This window comes from Oncorhynchus gorbuscha, linkage group LG14 (genome assembly GCF_021184085.1).
Source record: "Oncorhynchus gorbuscha isolate QuinsamMale2020 ecotype Even-year linkage group LG14, OgorEven_v1.0, whole genome shotgun sequence".
Taxonomy (NCBI): domain Eukaryota; kingdom Metazoa; phylum Chordata; class Actinopteri; order Salmoniformes; family Salmonidae; genus Oncorhynchus; species Oncorhynchus gorbuscha.
The window spans coordinates 82,572,536-82,584,640 of record NC_060186.1 but is presented as its reverse complement, the minus strand read 5'-3'; the positions used below and the strand labels follow the sequence as shown (position 1 = coordinate 82,584,640).

The following is a 12,105-nucleotide window of genomic DNA, read 5'->3' as shown; positions in this document are numbered from 1 at the left end:
ATGACATTTTGGGGAAAAAGGCAAATTCAGCTCCATCATTTATTATATCAGATGGCTCATTCATCACAAAAACCCACTGATATTGCCAACTACTTTAATTATTTATTTTTTCATTGGCAAGATTAGCCAAGTAAGGCATATGACACGCCAGCAGCAAACGCTGACACTACACATCCAAGAATATTACCGTTCAAAAGTTTGGGGGTAACTTAGAAAGTAGCTTCTTTAAATTTAAAAAAAGAAAAAGCACATTTTTTTTTGTCCATTAAAATAACATCAAATTGATCAGAAATACAGTGTAGACATTGTTAATGTTGTAAATGACTATTGTAGCTGGAAACAGCTGATTTTGAATGGAATATCTACATAGATGTAAAGAGGTCCATTATCAGCAACCATCACTCCTGTGTTCCAATGGCACGTTGTGTTAGCTAATCCAAGTTGATCATTTTAAAAGGGCTAATTGATCATTAGAAAACCCTTTTGCGATTATGTTAGAACAGCTGAAAACTGTCGTTCTGATTAAAGAAGCAATAAAACTGGCCTTCTTTAGACTAGTTGATGATTTGAGAAACAGATGCCTCTCACAAGTCCTCAACTGGAAGCTTTATTAAATAGTACCCACAAAACACCAGTCTCAATGTCAACCGTGAAGAGGCGACTCAGGGACGATGGCCTTCTAGGCAGAGTTGCAAAGAAAGAGCCATATCTCAGACTGGCCAATAAAAAGAAAATATTAAGATGGGCAAAAGAACACAGACACTGGACAGAGGAACTCTGCCTAGAATGTCAGCATCCCGGAGGTAATGGGTATAGATCAGTGTGGTAATGGGGATAGATCAGGGAGGTAATGTGGAGGGTAATGGGTATATATCAGGGAGGTAATGGGTATGGATCAGGGAGAACTCTGTAATGGGTATAGATCAGGGAGGTAATGGGTATAGATCAGGGAGGTAATGGGGATAGATCAGGGAGGTAATGGGGATAGATCAGGGAGGTAATGGGGATAGATCAGGGAGGTAATGTGGAGGTAATGGGGAAAGATCAGGGTGGTAATGGGTATATATCAGGGAGGTAATGAGGATAGATCAGGGAGGTAATGGGTATAGATCAGGGAGGTAATGGGTATATATCAGGGAGGTAATGGGTATATATCAGGGAGGTAATGGGTATATATCAGGGAGGTAATGGGTATATATCAGGGAGGTAATGGGTATAGATCAGGGAGGTAATGGGGATATATCAGGGAGGTAATGGGTATAGATCAGGGAGGTAATGGGTATAGATCAGGGAGGTAATGGGGATAGATCAGGGAGGTAATGGGGAGGTAATGGGGAAAGATCAGGGTGGTAATGGGTATAGATCAGGGAGGTAATGGGTATAGATCAGGGATGTAATGGGTATAGATCAGGGATGTAATGGGTATAGATCAGGGATGTAATGTGTATAGATCAGGGATGTAATGGGGATATATCAGGGAGGTAATGTGGAGGTAATGGGGATAGATCAGGGAGGTAATGGATATATATATCAGAGAGGTAATGGGTATATATCAGGGAGGTAATGGGTATAGATCAGGGAGGTAATGGGGATAGATCAGGGATGTAATGGGTATAGATCAGGGAGGTAATGGGTATAGATCAGGGAGGTAATGGGTATATATCAGGGAGGTAATGGGTATATATCAGTGAGGTAATGGAGACATATCAGTGAGGTAATGGGGATAGATCAGTGAGGTAATGGGGATATATCAGTGAGGTAATGGGGATAGATCAGGGAGGTAATGGGGATAGATCAGGGAGATAATGGGTATCTATCAGGGAGGTAATGGGGAAAGATCAGGGTGGTAATGGGTATAGATCAGGGAGGTAATGGCGATAGATCAGGGGGGTAATGGGTATAGATCAGGGAGGTAATGGGTATAGATCAGGGAGGTAATGGGTATAGATCAGGGAGGTAATGGGTATAGATCAGGGAGGTAATGGGGATAGATCAGGGAGGTAACGGGGATAGATCAGGGAGGTAATGTGGAGGTAATGGGGATAGATCAGGGAGGTAATGGGTATAGATCAGGGAGGTAATGGGTATAGATCAGGGATGTAATGGGGATAGATCAGGGAGGTAATGGGGATAGATCAGGGAGGTAATGGGTATAGATCAGGGAGGTAATGGGTATAGATCAGGGAGGTAATGGGGATATATCAGTGAGGTAATGGGGATAGATCAGTGAGGTGATGGGGATAGATCAGGGAGGTAATGGGGATATATCAGGGAGATAATGGGTATCTATCAGGGAGGTAATGGGGAAAGATCAGGGTGGTAATGGGTATAGATCAGGGAGGTAATGGGTATAGATCAGGGAGGTAATGGGGATATATCAGAGAGGTAATGGGGATAGATCAGTGAGGTAATGGGGATATATCAGGGAGGTAATGGGTATAGATCAGGGAGGTAATGGGGATATATCAGGGAGGTAATGGGGATATATCAGGGAGGTAATGGGGATATATCAGGGAGGTAATGGGGATAGATCAGTGAGGTAATGGGGATAGATCAGTGAGGTAATGGGGATATATCAGGGAGGTAATGGGGATATATCAGGGAGGTAATGGGGATAGATCAGGGAGGTAATGGGGATAGATCAGGGAGGTAATGGGGATAGATGTGGTAAAAATGTCAATGGAACGCAGACTGAGGGGACAGGAAGCTGGATTGGTGCACATTCAACAAATCTAACAAAGTGAATATTTGTCAAATCAGTCATGGTTGATGTATTATAACTTAAATCCCATTTGGATATACAATGCATTGGGAAAGTATTCAGACCCCTTGACTGTTTCCACTATCTAGACAGACTGATAACATTACTATATACAGTCCATTCAGAAAGTATTCAGACCCCTTGACTGTTTCCACTATCTAGACAGACTGATAACATTACTATATACAGTCCATTCAGAAAGTATTCAGACCCCTTGACTGTTTCCACATTTTGTTACGTTACAGCCTTATTCTAAAGTGGATTAAATAAAACATTTTCCCTCAACAATCTCCACACAATACCCCATAATGACATCACAACACCCCATAATGACATCACAATACCCCATAATGACATCACAATACCCCATAATGACATCACAATACCCCATAATGACATCACAATACCCCATAATGAAAAAGCAAACAGATTTTTGCACATTTTGTCCAAATGTCTTCCAAATCTAAATAGAAATATCTTATTTACATAAGTATTCAGACCCTTTACTATGAGACTTGAAATTGATCTCAGCTGCATCCTGTTTCCATTTATCCTCCTTGAGATGTTTCTACAACTTGATTGGAGTCCACCTGTGGTAAATTCAACTGATTGGACATGATTTGGCAAGGCACCTACACACCTGTCTATATAAGGTCCCACAGTTGACAGTACATTTCAGAGTATAAACCATGAGGTCAAAGGAATTGTCCGAAGAGCTCCGAGACAGATGGTGTCAGGTTTCCTCTAGATGTGACTCTTAGTATTCAGGCCAGAGAGTTCAATGTTGGTTTCATCAGACCAGAGACTCTTATTTCTCGTGGTCTGATAGTTCTTCAGGTGCCTTTTGGTAAACTCCAAGTGGGCTGTCATGTGTCTTTTACTGAGGAGTGGCTTCCGTCTGGCCGCTCTACCATAAAGGTCTGATTGGTGGAGTACTGCAGAGATGGTTGTCCTTCTGGAAGGTTCTCCCATCTCCACAGAGGAACTCTGGAGCTCTGTCAGAGTGACTATCGGGTTCTTGTTCACCTCCCTGACGAAAATCCCTTCTCCCCTGTTCAGTGGCGGTTCTGTCAAACCCAACCTTCAGCGCCCAAACCCCCCCCAAAAACCCAACCTTCAGCGCCCAAACCCCCCCAAAAACCCAACCTTCAGCGCCCAAACCCCCCCAAAAACCCAACCTTCAGCGCCCAAACCCCCCAAAACCCAACCTTCAGCGCCCAAACCCCCAAAAACCCAACCTTCAGCGCCCAAACCCCCAAAACCCAACCTTCAGCGCCCAAACCCCCTCAAAAACCTAACCTTCAGCGCCCAAACCCCCAAAAACCCAACCTTCAGCGCCCAAACCCCCAAAACCCAAACTTCAGCGCCCAAACCCCCAAAACCCAACCTTCAGCGCCCAAACCCCCAAAAACCCAACCTTCAGCGCCCAAACCCCCCACAAACCCAACCTTCAGCGCCCAAACACCCCAGAAAAAGCACCATCCTGCACTAACTAATTTTTATTCAGACATTTGGAACACAAATAAAGACTACCATTTAAAACTATATAAATATGTTTATTTTTTTATTTTATTTCACCTTTTTAGGTAGGCCAATCGAGAACAAGTTCTCATTTACGACTGCGATCTTGCCAAGATAAAGCAAAGCAGTGCGTCAAACAAGAGTCGAGACTGAATCAATTCACCCTGGTGTGCGGACTGGTTTTATAACGAATTCACACAAACCAGAAAAAAAAACAATATGTCTGTGAAACTGTATATTCACAGAATTATGAATTAATTGTGGTTGATTCGGTAGCATTTCGTAGCGTGACTGATTTTACTAATTGCATTAGTACTGTACAAAGTTAGAGGTGTGCTATTTGATAGATTCCCCCGCTCCCCTACCTCAGAATTCCAGTGGGGAGATCTTCCCAGGCAGTAGTAGCCTGCCTAGCTCACAAACTAGAATCAGGGTGCCCACTCCGACAAGGTTAATTGACTTGGTTTTGACTCTGACATGCACTGTCAACTGTGGGACCTTATATAGACAGGTGTGTGCCTTTCCTAATCATGTCCAATGAATTGAATTTACCACAGGTGGACTCCAATCAAGTTGTAGAAACATCTCAAGGATGATCAATGGAAACAGGATGCACCTGAGCTCAATTTTTCGAGTATCATAGCAAAGGGTCTGAATATTTATGCAAATAAGGTATCTGTTCTTTATTTTTAATACATTTGCACCTGTTTTTGCTTTGTCATTATGTGGTATTGTGATGTCATCATGGGGCATTGTGATGTCATTATGGGGTATTGTGATGTCATTATGGGTTATTGTGATGTCATTATGGGGTATTGTGATGTCATTATAGGGTATTGTGATGTCATTATGGGGTATTGTGATGTCATTATGGGGTATTGTGATGTCATTATGGGGTATTGTGATGTCATTATGGGGTATTGTGATGTCATTATGGGGTATTGTGATGTCATTATGGGGTATTGTGATGTCATTATGGGGTATTGTGATGTCATTATGGGTTATTGTGATGTCATTATGGGGTATTGTGATGTCATTATGGGGTATTGTGATGTCATTATGGGGTATTGTGATGTCATTATGGGGTATTGTGATGTCATTATGGGTTAATGTGATGTCATTATGGGGTATTGTGTGTAGATTGATGCAAAAACAATATTTAACCATTTTAGTGTAAGTTAATTATTTATTTAATCAATTATAGAAAAAGGCTGTAACGTAACAAAATGTGGAGAAAGTCAAGGGGTCTGAATACTTTCCGAAGGCACTGCATGTTACCTCACGGTGATGTCATTCGGGAAACACAAACGTCCACTACTATGCATGGTGCAGCTCCAAAATGTCCTACCCAAACGTCCACTACTATGCATGGTGCAGCTCCAAAATGTCCTACCCAAACGTCCACTACTATGCATGGTGCAGCTCCAAAATGTCCTACCCAAACGTCCACTACTATGCATGGTGCAGCTCCAAAATGTCCTACCCAAACGTCCACTACTATGCATGGTGCAGCTCCAAAATGTCCTACCCAAACGTCCACTACTATGCATGGTGCAGCTCCAAAATGTCCTACCCAAACGTCCACTACTATGCATGGTGCAGCTCCAAAATGTCCTACCCAAACGTCCACTACTATGCATGGTGCAGCTCCAAAATGTCCTACCCAAACGTCCACTACTATGCATGGTGCAGCTCCAAAATGTCCTACCCAAACGTCCACTACTATGCATGGTGCAGCTCCAAAATGTCCTACCCAAACGTCCACTACTATGCATGGTGCAGCTCCAAAATGTCCTACCCAAACGTCCACTACTATGCATGGTGCAGCTCCAAAATGTCCTACCCAAACGTCCACTACTATGCATGGTGCAGCTCCAAAATGTCCTACCCAAACGTCCACTACTATGCATGGTGCAGCTCCAAAATGTCCTACCCAAACGTCCACTACTATGCATGGTGCAGCTCCAAAATGTCCTACCCAAACGTCCACTACTATGCATGGTGCAGCTCCAAAATGTCCTACCCAAACGTCCACTACTATGCATGGTGCAGCTCCAAAATGTCCTACCCAAACGTCCACTACTATGCATGGTGCAGCTCCAAAATGTCCTACCCAAACGTCCACTACTATGCATGGTGCAGCTCCAAAATGTCCTACCCAAACGTCCACTACTATGCATGGTGCAGCTCCAAAATGTCCTACCCAAACGTCCACTACTATGCATGGTGCAGCTCCAAAATGTCCTACCCAAACGTCCACTACTATGCATGGTGCAGCTCCAAAATGTCCTACCCAAACGTCCACTACTATGCATGGTGCAGCTCCAAAATGTCCTACCCAAACGTCCACTACTATGCATGGTGCAGCTCCAAAATGTCCTACCCAAACGTCCACTACTATGCATGGTGCAGCTCCAAAATGTCCTACCCAAACGTCCACTACTATGCATGGTGCAGCTCCAAAATGTCCTACCCAAACGTCCACTACTATGCATGGTGCAGCTCCAAAATGTCCTACCCAAACGTCCACTACTATGCATGGTGCAGCTCCAAAATGTCCTACCCAAACGTCCACTACTATGCATGGTGCAGCTCCAAAATGTCCTACCCAAACGTCCACTACTATGCATGGTGCAGCTCCAAAATGTCCTACCCAAACGTTCACTACTATGCATGGTGCAGCTCCAAAATGTCTTACCCAAACGTCCACTACTATGCATGGTGCAGCTCCAAAATGTCCTACCCAAACGTCCACTACCCTGGAAGTCTGTCTTTCAGACATGAGGAAGTGTACGGCAGTAAATGTTCTACTTTTAAAGTCGGACAAAACAGAGACGCTGGTGGACAATTAATCTCGATGGTTGTACAGTCCTCTCAACAACAAAAAACTGAAGGACCTCTGAGTTAGACCCTGACCCCCCCCCCCCCCCCTAAACCTTTTGTCTAAAAATGATGCGGAGGAGCTAATGCTTTCGAGGTTAGTCGACTGCAATGCTCCACTCGCCGGCTACTCGGATAAAGCACTGAATAAACTTCAGTTAGTTTTAAACACAGCTGATAGAATGTTGAGTAGAACCCCCCCAAAAATAGCATATTACGCCAGCGCTGGCCCATCAAACCTGGCTTCCTGTTGAGGTGGTTTTACTGCTAACCTACAAAGCATTACATGGGCTTGCTCCTACCTATCTCTCTGATTTGGTCCTGCCGTACATACCTACACGTACGCTACGGTCACAAGACGCAGGCCTCCTTACTGTCGCTAGAGTTTCTAAGCAAACAGCTGGAGGCAGGGCTTTCTGCCAAATTTACCACAACATTACAATACCACGAGTACAAAGTTACTACAACACTGTTACTATAGCATTGCAACACAACGTTACTACAATGTTACTACATTACAACACTACAGCAATACAACACTACAACGTTACTACAATGTTACTACATTACAACACTACAGCAATACAACACTACAACGTTACTACAACGTTACTACAACGTTACTACACTGTTACTACAGCATTGCAACACAACGTTACTACAATGTTACTACATTACAACACTACAACGTTACTACAATGTTACTACATTTACTACAATGTTACTACATTACAACACTACAGCAATACAACACTACACAGTTACTACAACGTTACTACAATGTTACTATAGCATTGCAACACAACGTTACTAATGTTACTACATTACAACACTACAGCAATAAAACACAACAAAGTTACTACAACGTTACTACAGCATTGCAACACAACGTTACTAATGTTACTACATTACAACAATAAAACACAACAAAGTTACTACAATGTTACTACAACACTGTTACTACAGCATTGCAACACAACGTTACTACAATGTTACTACATTACAACACTACAGCAATACAACACTACACAGTTACTACAACGTTACTACAACGCCACTACAGCAATACAACACTACACAGTTACTACAACACCACTACAACACCACTACAACGCCACTACAACATTACTACAGCGATGTAACCCACCTGAGGCCATGAGGTCCTGACAGTGTATGTAGGAGGTCTTGTAGTCCAGCGCCTGAAGAGCCTGTTGAGCTAGTAGAGAGAACACCTGACCCTTACACCTCCACTCATCACCACCTGGAGACAGAAAAACACTGGTTAGACCCTTATACCTCCACTCATCACCACCTGGAGACAGAGAAACACTGGTTAGACCCTTACACCTCCACTCATCACCACCTGGAGACAGAAAAACACTGGTTAGACCCTTATACCTCCACTCATCACCACCTGGAGACAGAGAAACACTGGTTAGACCCTTACCCTCCACTCATCACCACCTGGAGACAGAGAAACACTGGTTAGACCCATCACCACCTGGAGACAGAAAACACTGGTTAGACCCTTATACCTCCACTCATCACCACCTGGAGACAGAGAAACACTGGTTAGACCCTTACACCTCCACTCATCACCACCTGGAGACAGAGAAACACTGGTTAGACCCTTTATACACCTCCACCTGGAGACAGATCACTACCTGGAGACAGAGAAACACTGGTTAGACCCTTACACCTCTACCTGGAGACAGAGAAACACTGGTTAGACCCTTACACCTCTACCTGGAGACAGAGAAACACTGGTTAGACCCTTACACCTCCACTCATCACCACCTGGAGACAGAGAAACACTGGTTAGACCCTTATACCTCCACCTGGAGACAGAGAAACACTGGTTAGACCCTTACACCTCCACCTGGAGACAGAGAAACACTGGTTAGACCCTTACACCTCTACCTGGAGACAGAGAAACACTGGTTAGACCCTTACACCTCTACCTGGAGACAGAGAAACACTGGTTAGACCCTTACACCTCCACCTGGAGACAGATAAACACTGGTTAGACCCTTACACCTCCACTCATCACCACCTGGAGACAGAGAAACACTGGTTAGACCCTTATACCTCCACCTGGAGACAGAGAAACACTGGTTAGACCCTTACACCTCCACTCATCACCACCTGGAGACAGAGAAACACTGGTTAGACCCTTACACCTCTACCTGGAGACAGAGAAACACTGGTTAGACCCTTACACCTCCACTCATCACCACCTGGAACAGAGAAACACTGGTTAGACCCTTATACCTCTACTCATCACCACCTGGAAGCAGAGAAACACTGGTTAGACCCTTACACCTCCACTCATCACCACCTGGAAGCAGAGAAACACTGGTTAGACCCTTATACCTCCACCTGGAGACAGAGAAACACTGGTGTCACGGTTAAACTCTTCCCCTCGGTGTCACGGTTAAACTCTTCCCCTCGGTGTCACGGTTAAACTCTTCCCCTGGTGCCACGGTTAAACTCTTCCCCTGTGTGCCACGGTTAAACTCTTCCCCTGTGTGCCACGGTTAAACTCTTCCCCTGTGTGCCACGGTTAAACTCTTCCCCTGTGTGCCACGGTTAAACTCTTCCCCTGTGTGCCACGGTTAAACTCTTCCCCTGTGTGCCACGGTTAAACTCTTCCCCTGTGTGCCACGGTTAAACTCTTCCCCTGTTTGCCACGGTTAAACTCTTCCCCTGTGTGCCACGGTTAAACTCTTCCCCTGTGTGCCACGGTTAAACCCTTCCCCTTGGTGTCACGGTTAAACCCTTCCCCTTGGTGTCACGGTTAAACCCTTCCCCTTGGTGTCACGGTTAAACCCTTCCCCTTGGTGTCACGGTTAAACCCTTCCCCTTGGTGTCACGGTTAAACCCTTCCCCTTGGTGTCACGGTTAAACCCTTCCCCTTGGTGTCACGGTTAAACCCTTCCCCTTGGTGTCACGGTTAAACCCTTCCCCTTGGTGTCACGGTTAAACTCTTCCCCTGGGTGTCACGGTTAAACTCTAGGTGTCACGGTTAAACTCTTCCCCTGGGTGTCACGGTTAAACTCTTTCCCTAGGTGTCACGGTTAAACTCTAGGTGTCACGGTTAAACTCTTCCCCTGGGTGTCACGGTTAAACTCTTCCCCTGGGTGTCACGGTTAAACTCTAGGTGTCACGGTTAAACTCTTCCCCTTGGTGTCACGGTTAAACTCTTCCCCTGGGTGTCACGGTTAAACTCTAGGTGTCACGGTTAAACTCTTCCCCTGGGTGTCACGGTTAAACTCTTCCCCTGGGTGTCACGGTTAAACTCTAGGTGTCACGGTTAAACTCTTCCCCTGGGTGTCACGGTTAAACTCTTCCCCTGGGTGTCACGGTTAAACTCTAGGTGTGTGTGTGTTACCTGCGACTCTGAGCAGTGTGGCCAGGTCCAGAAGCAGGGCTGATTGTGTGTAGGCCTTAGAACACTGGGAAATACACTGCTCAATTATAGACAACCGCTCCACACGCAGACGCACTGTAGAGAGAGAGAGGGGGGAGAGAGAGGGGGTAGAGGGGAAGAGAGGGGGAGAGGTAAGGGTATCTGAGAGAGAGGGGAGAGGGGCAGGGGGAGAGAGAGGGGAGAGGGGAGAGATACAGACCAAGAACATCAACTCTGAGACTATCGATACAGAACAAGAACATCAACTCAGACTATCGATACAGACCAAGAACATCAACTCAGACTATCGATACAGACCAAGAACATCAACTCAGACTATCGATACAGACCAAGAACGTCAACTCTGAGACTATCGATACAGACCAAGAACATCAACTCAGACTATCGATACAGAACAAGAACATCAACTCTGACTATCGATACAGACCAAGAACATCAACTCAGACTATCGATACAGACCAAGGGTAAAACGTTTCATGACTCGTCTGCAGCTTGAAGTTGAGTCTAGAACATCTACAACCGCCGAAGCATCTATCCGATGAGAACATTTCCGAACGGTACTCTGAAGTATCCATTCTAACCACTGTTGGGTTCTGAGAATATGAAATGTACTTAATTCATGTCACTGATGGAGTGCTGAGGTTGACAGGGTCTACACCAGAAGGTAATGGGTATCTGTAGGAGGAAGGTATATAGTGGAGGGTCTACACCAGAAGGTAATGGGTATCTGTAGGAGGAAGGTATATAGTGGAGGGTCTACACCAGAAGGTAATGGTTATAGGAGGAAGGTATATAGTCGAGGGTCTACACCAGAAGGTAATGGTTATAGGAGGAAGGTATATAGTGGAGGATCTACACCAGAAGGTAATGGTTATAGGAGGAAGGTATATAGTGGAGGGTCTACACCAGAAGGTAATGGTATATCTGAGGAGGAAGGTAATGTCTTCTGATCTACACCAGAAGGTAAGATTATCAAGGAGGGTATGGTATAGTGGAGGGTTAATTTTATCTCTATGGTTATAGGAGTTTTAGTGGAGGGTCTACTGAAGGTAATGGTTATCTGTTCGAGGAAGGTAATTTGGAGGGTCAACTGGGTATGTTCTGGGCTCGGTATATCTGGAGGGTCTACACCAGAAGGTAATGGTTATGGAGGAAGGTATGTTCTGGGGTCTACACCAGAAGGTAATGTTCTGGGCTAAGGTTTGTCCTGGGCTAGGTATGTTATGGAGGAAGGTATGTCCTGGAGCTCTAGAAGGTAATGTATCTGGGCTAAGGTATGTCCTGGGCTAGAAGGTATGTTATGGGCTAGGTATGTTCTGGAGGGTCTAGAAGTTGTTGTAGGAGGAGGTATGCTTTCACTGAAAAATGCATTTTGATAAATATGACACTGTGGTTGGTTTAACAAGATTCATAAAGGTAAGGGATTAATTTTATCTCTATTTCTGATTTTGTTTTCTGTTTTACTGTTCGTAATAATTTGTCAACTGGGCTATTTCTGGGCTCGGTTTGTCCT

General features: G+C 44.7%; 1 protein-coding gene across 2 annotated transcripts in view; it reads right to left on the bottom strand.

Moving 5' to 3' along the window:
- nbas (NBAS subunit of NRZ tethering complex) overlaps positions 1 to 12,105 on the bottom strand; it is a 284,978-nt gene that overhangs the window by 141,853 nt on the left and 131,020 nt on the right. For both annotated transcript variants that reach the window (XM_046299129.1, XM_046299130.1), the window contains exons 32-33: positions 10,554 to 10,667; positions 8,310 to 8,423 (exon numbers count right to left, since the gene is read on the bottom strand). In XM_046299129.1, coding sequence (XP_046155085.1) covers positions 8,310 to 8,423; positions 10,554 to 10,667 — 228 coding nt within the window. The remainder of the gene's footprint in view (positions 1 to 8,309; positions 8,424 to 10,553; positions 10,668 to 12,105) is intronic.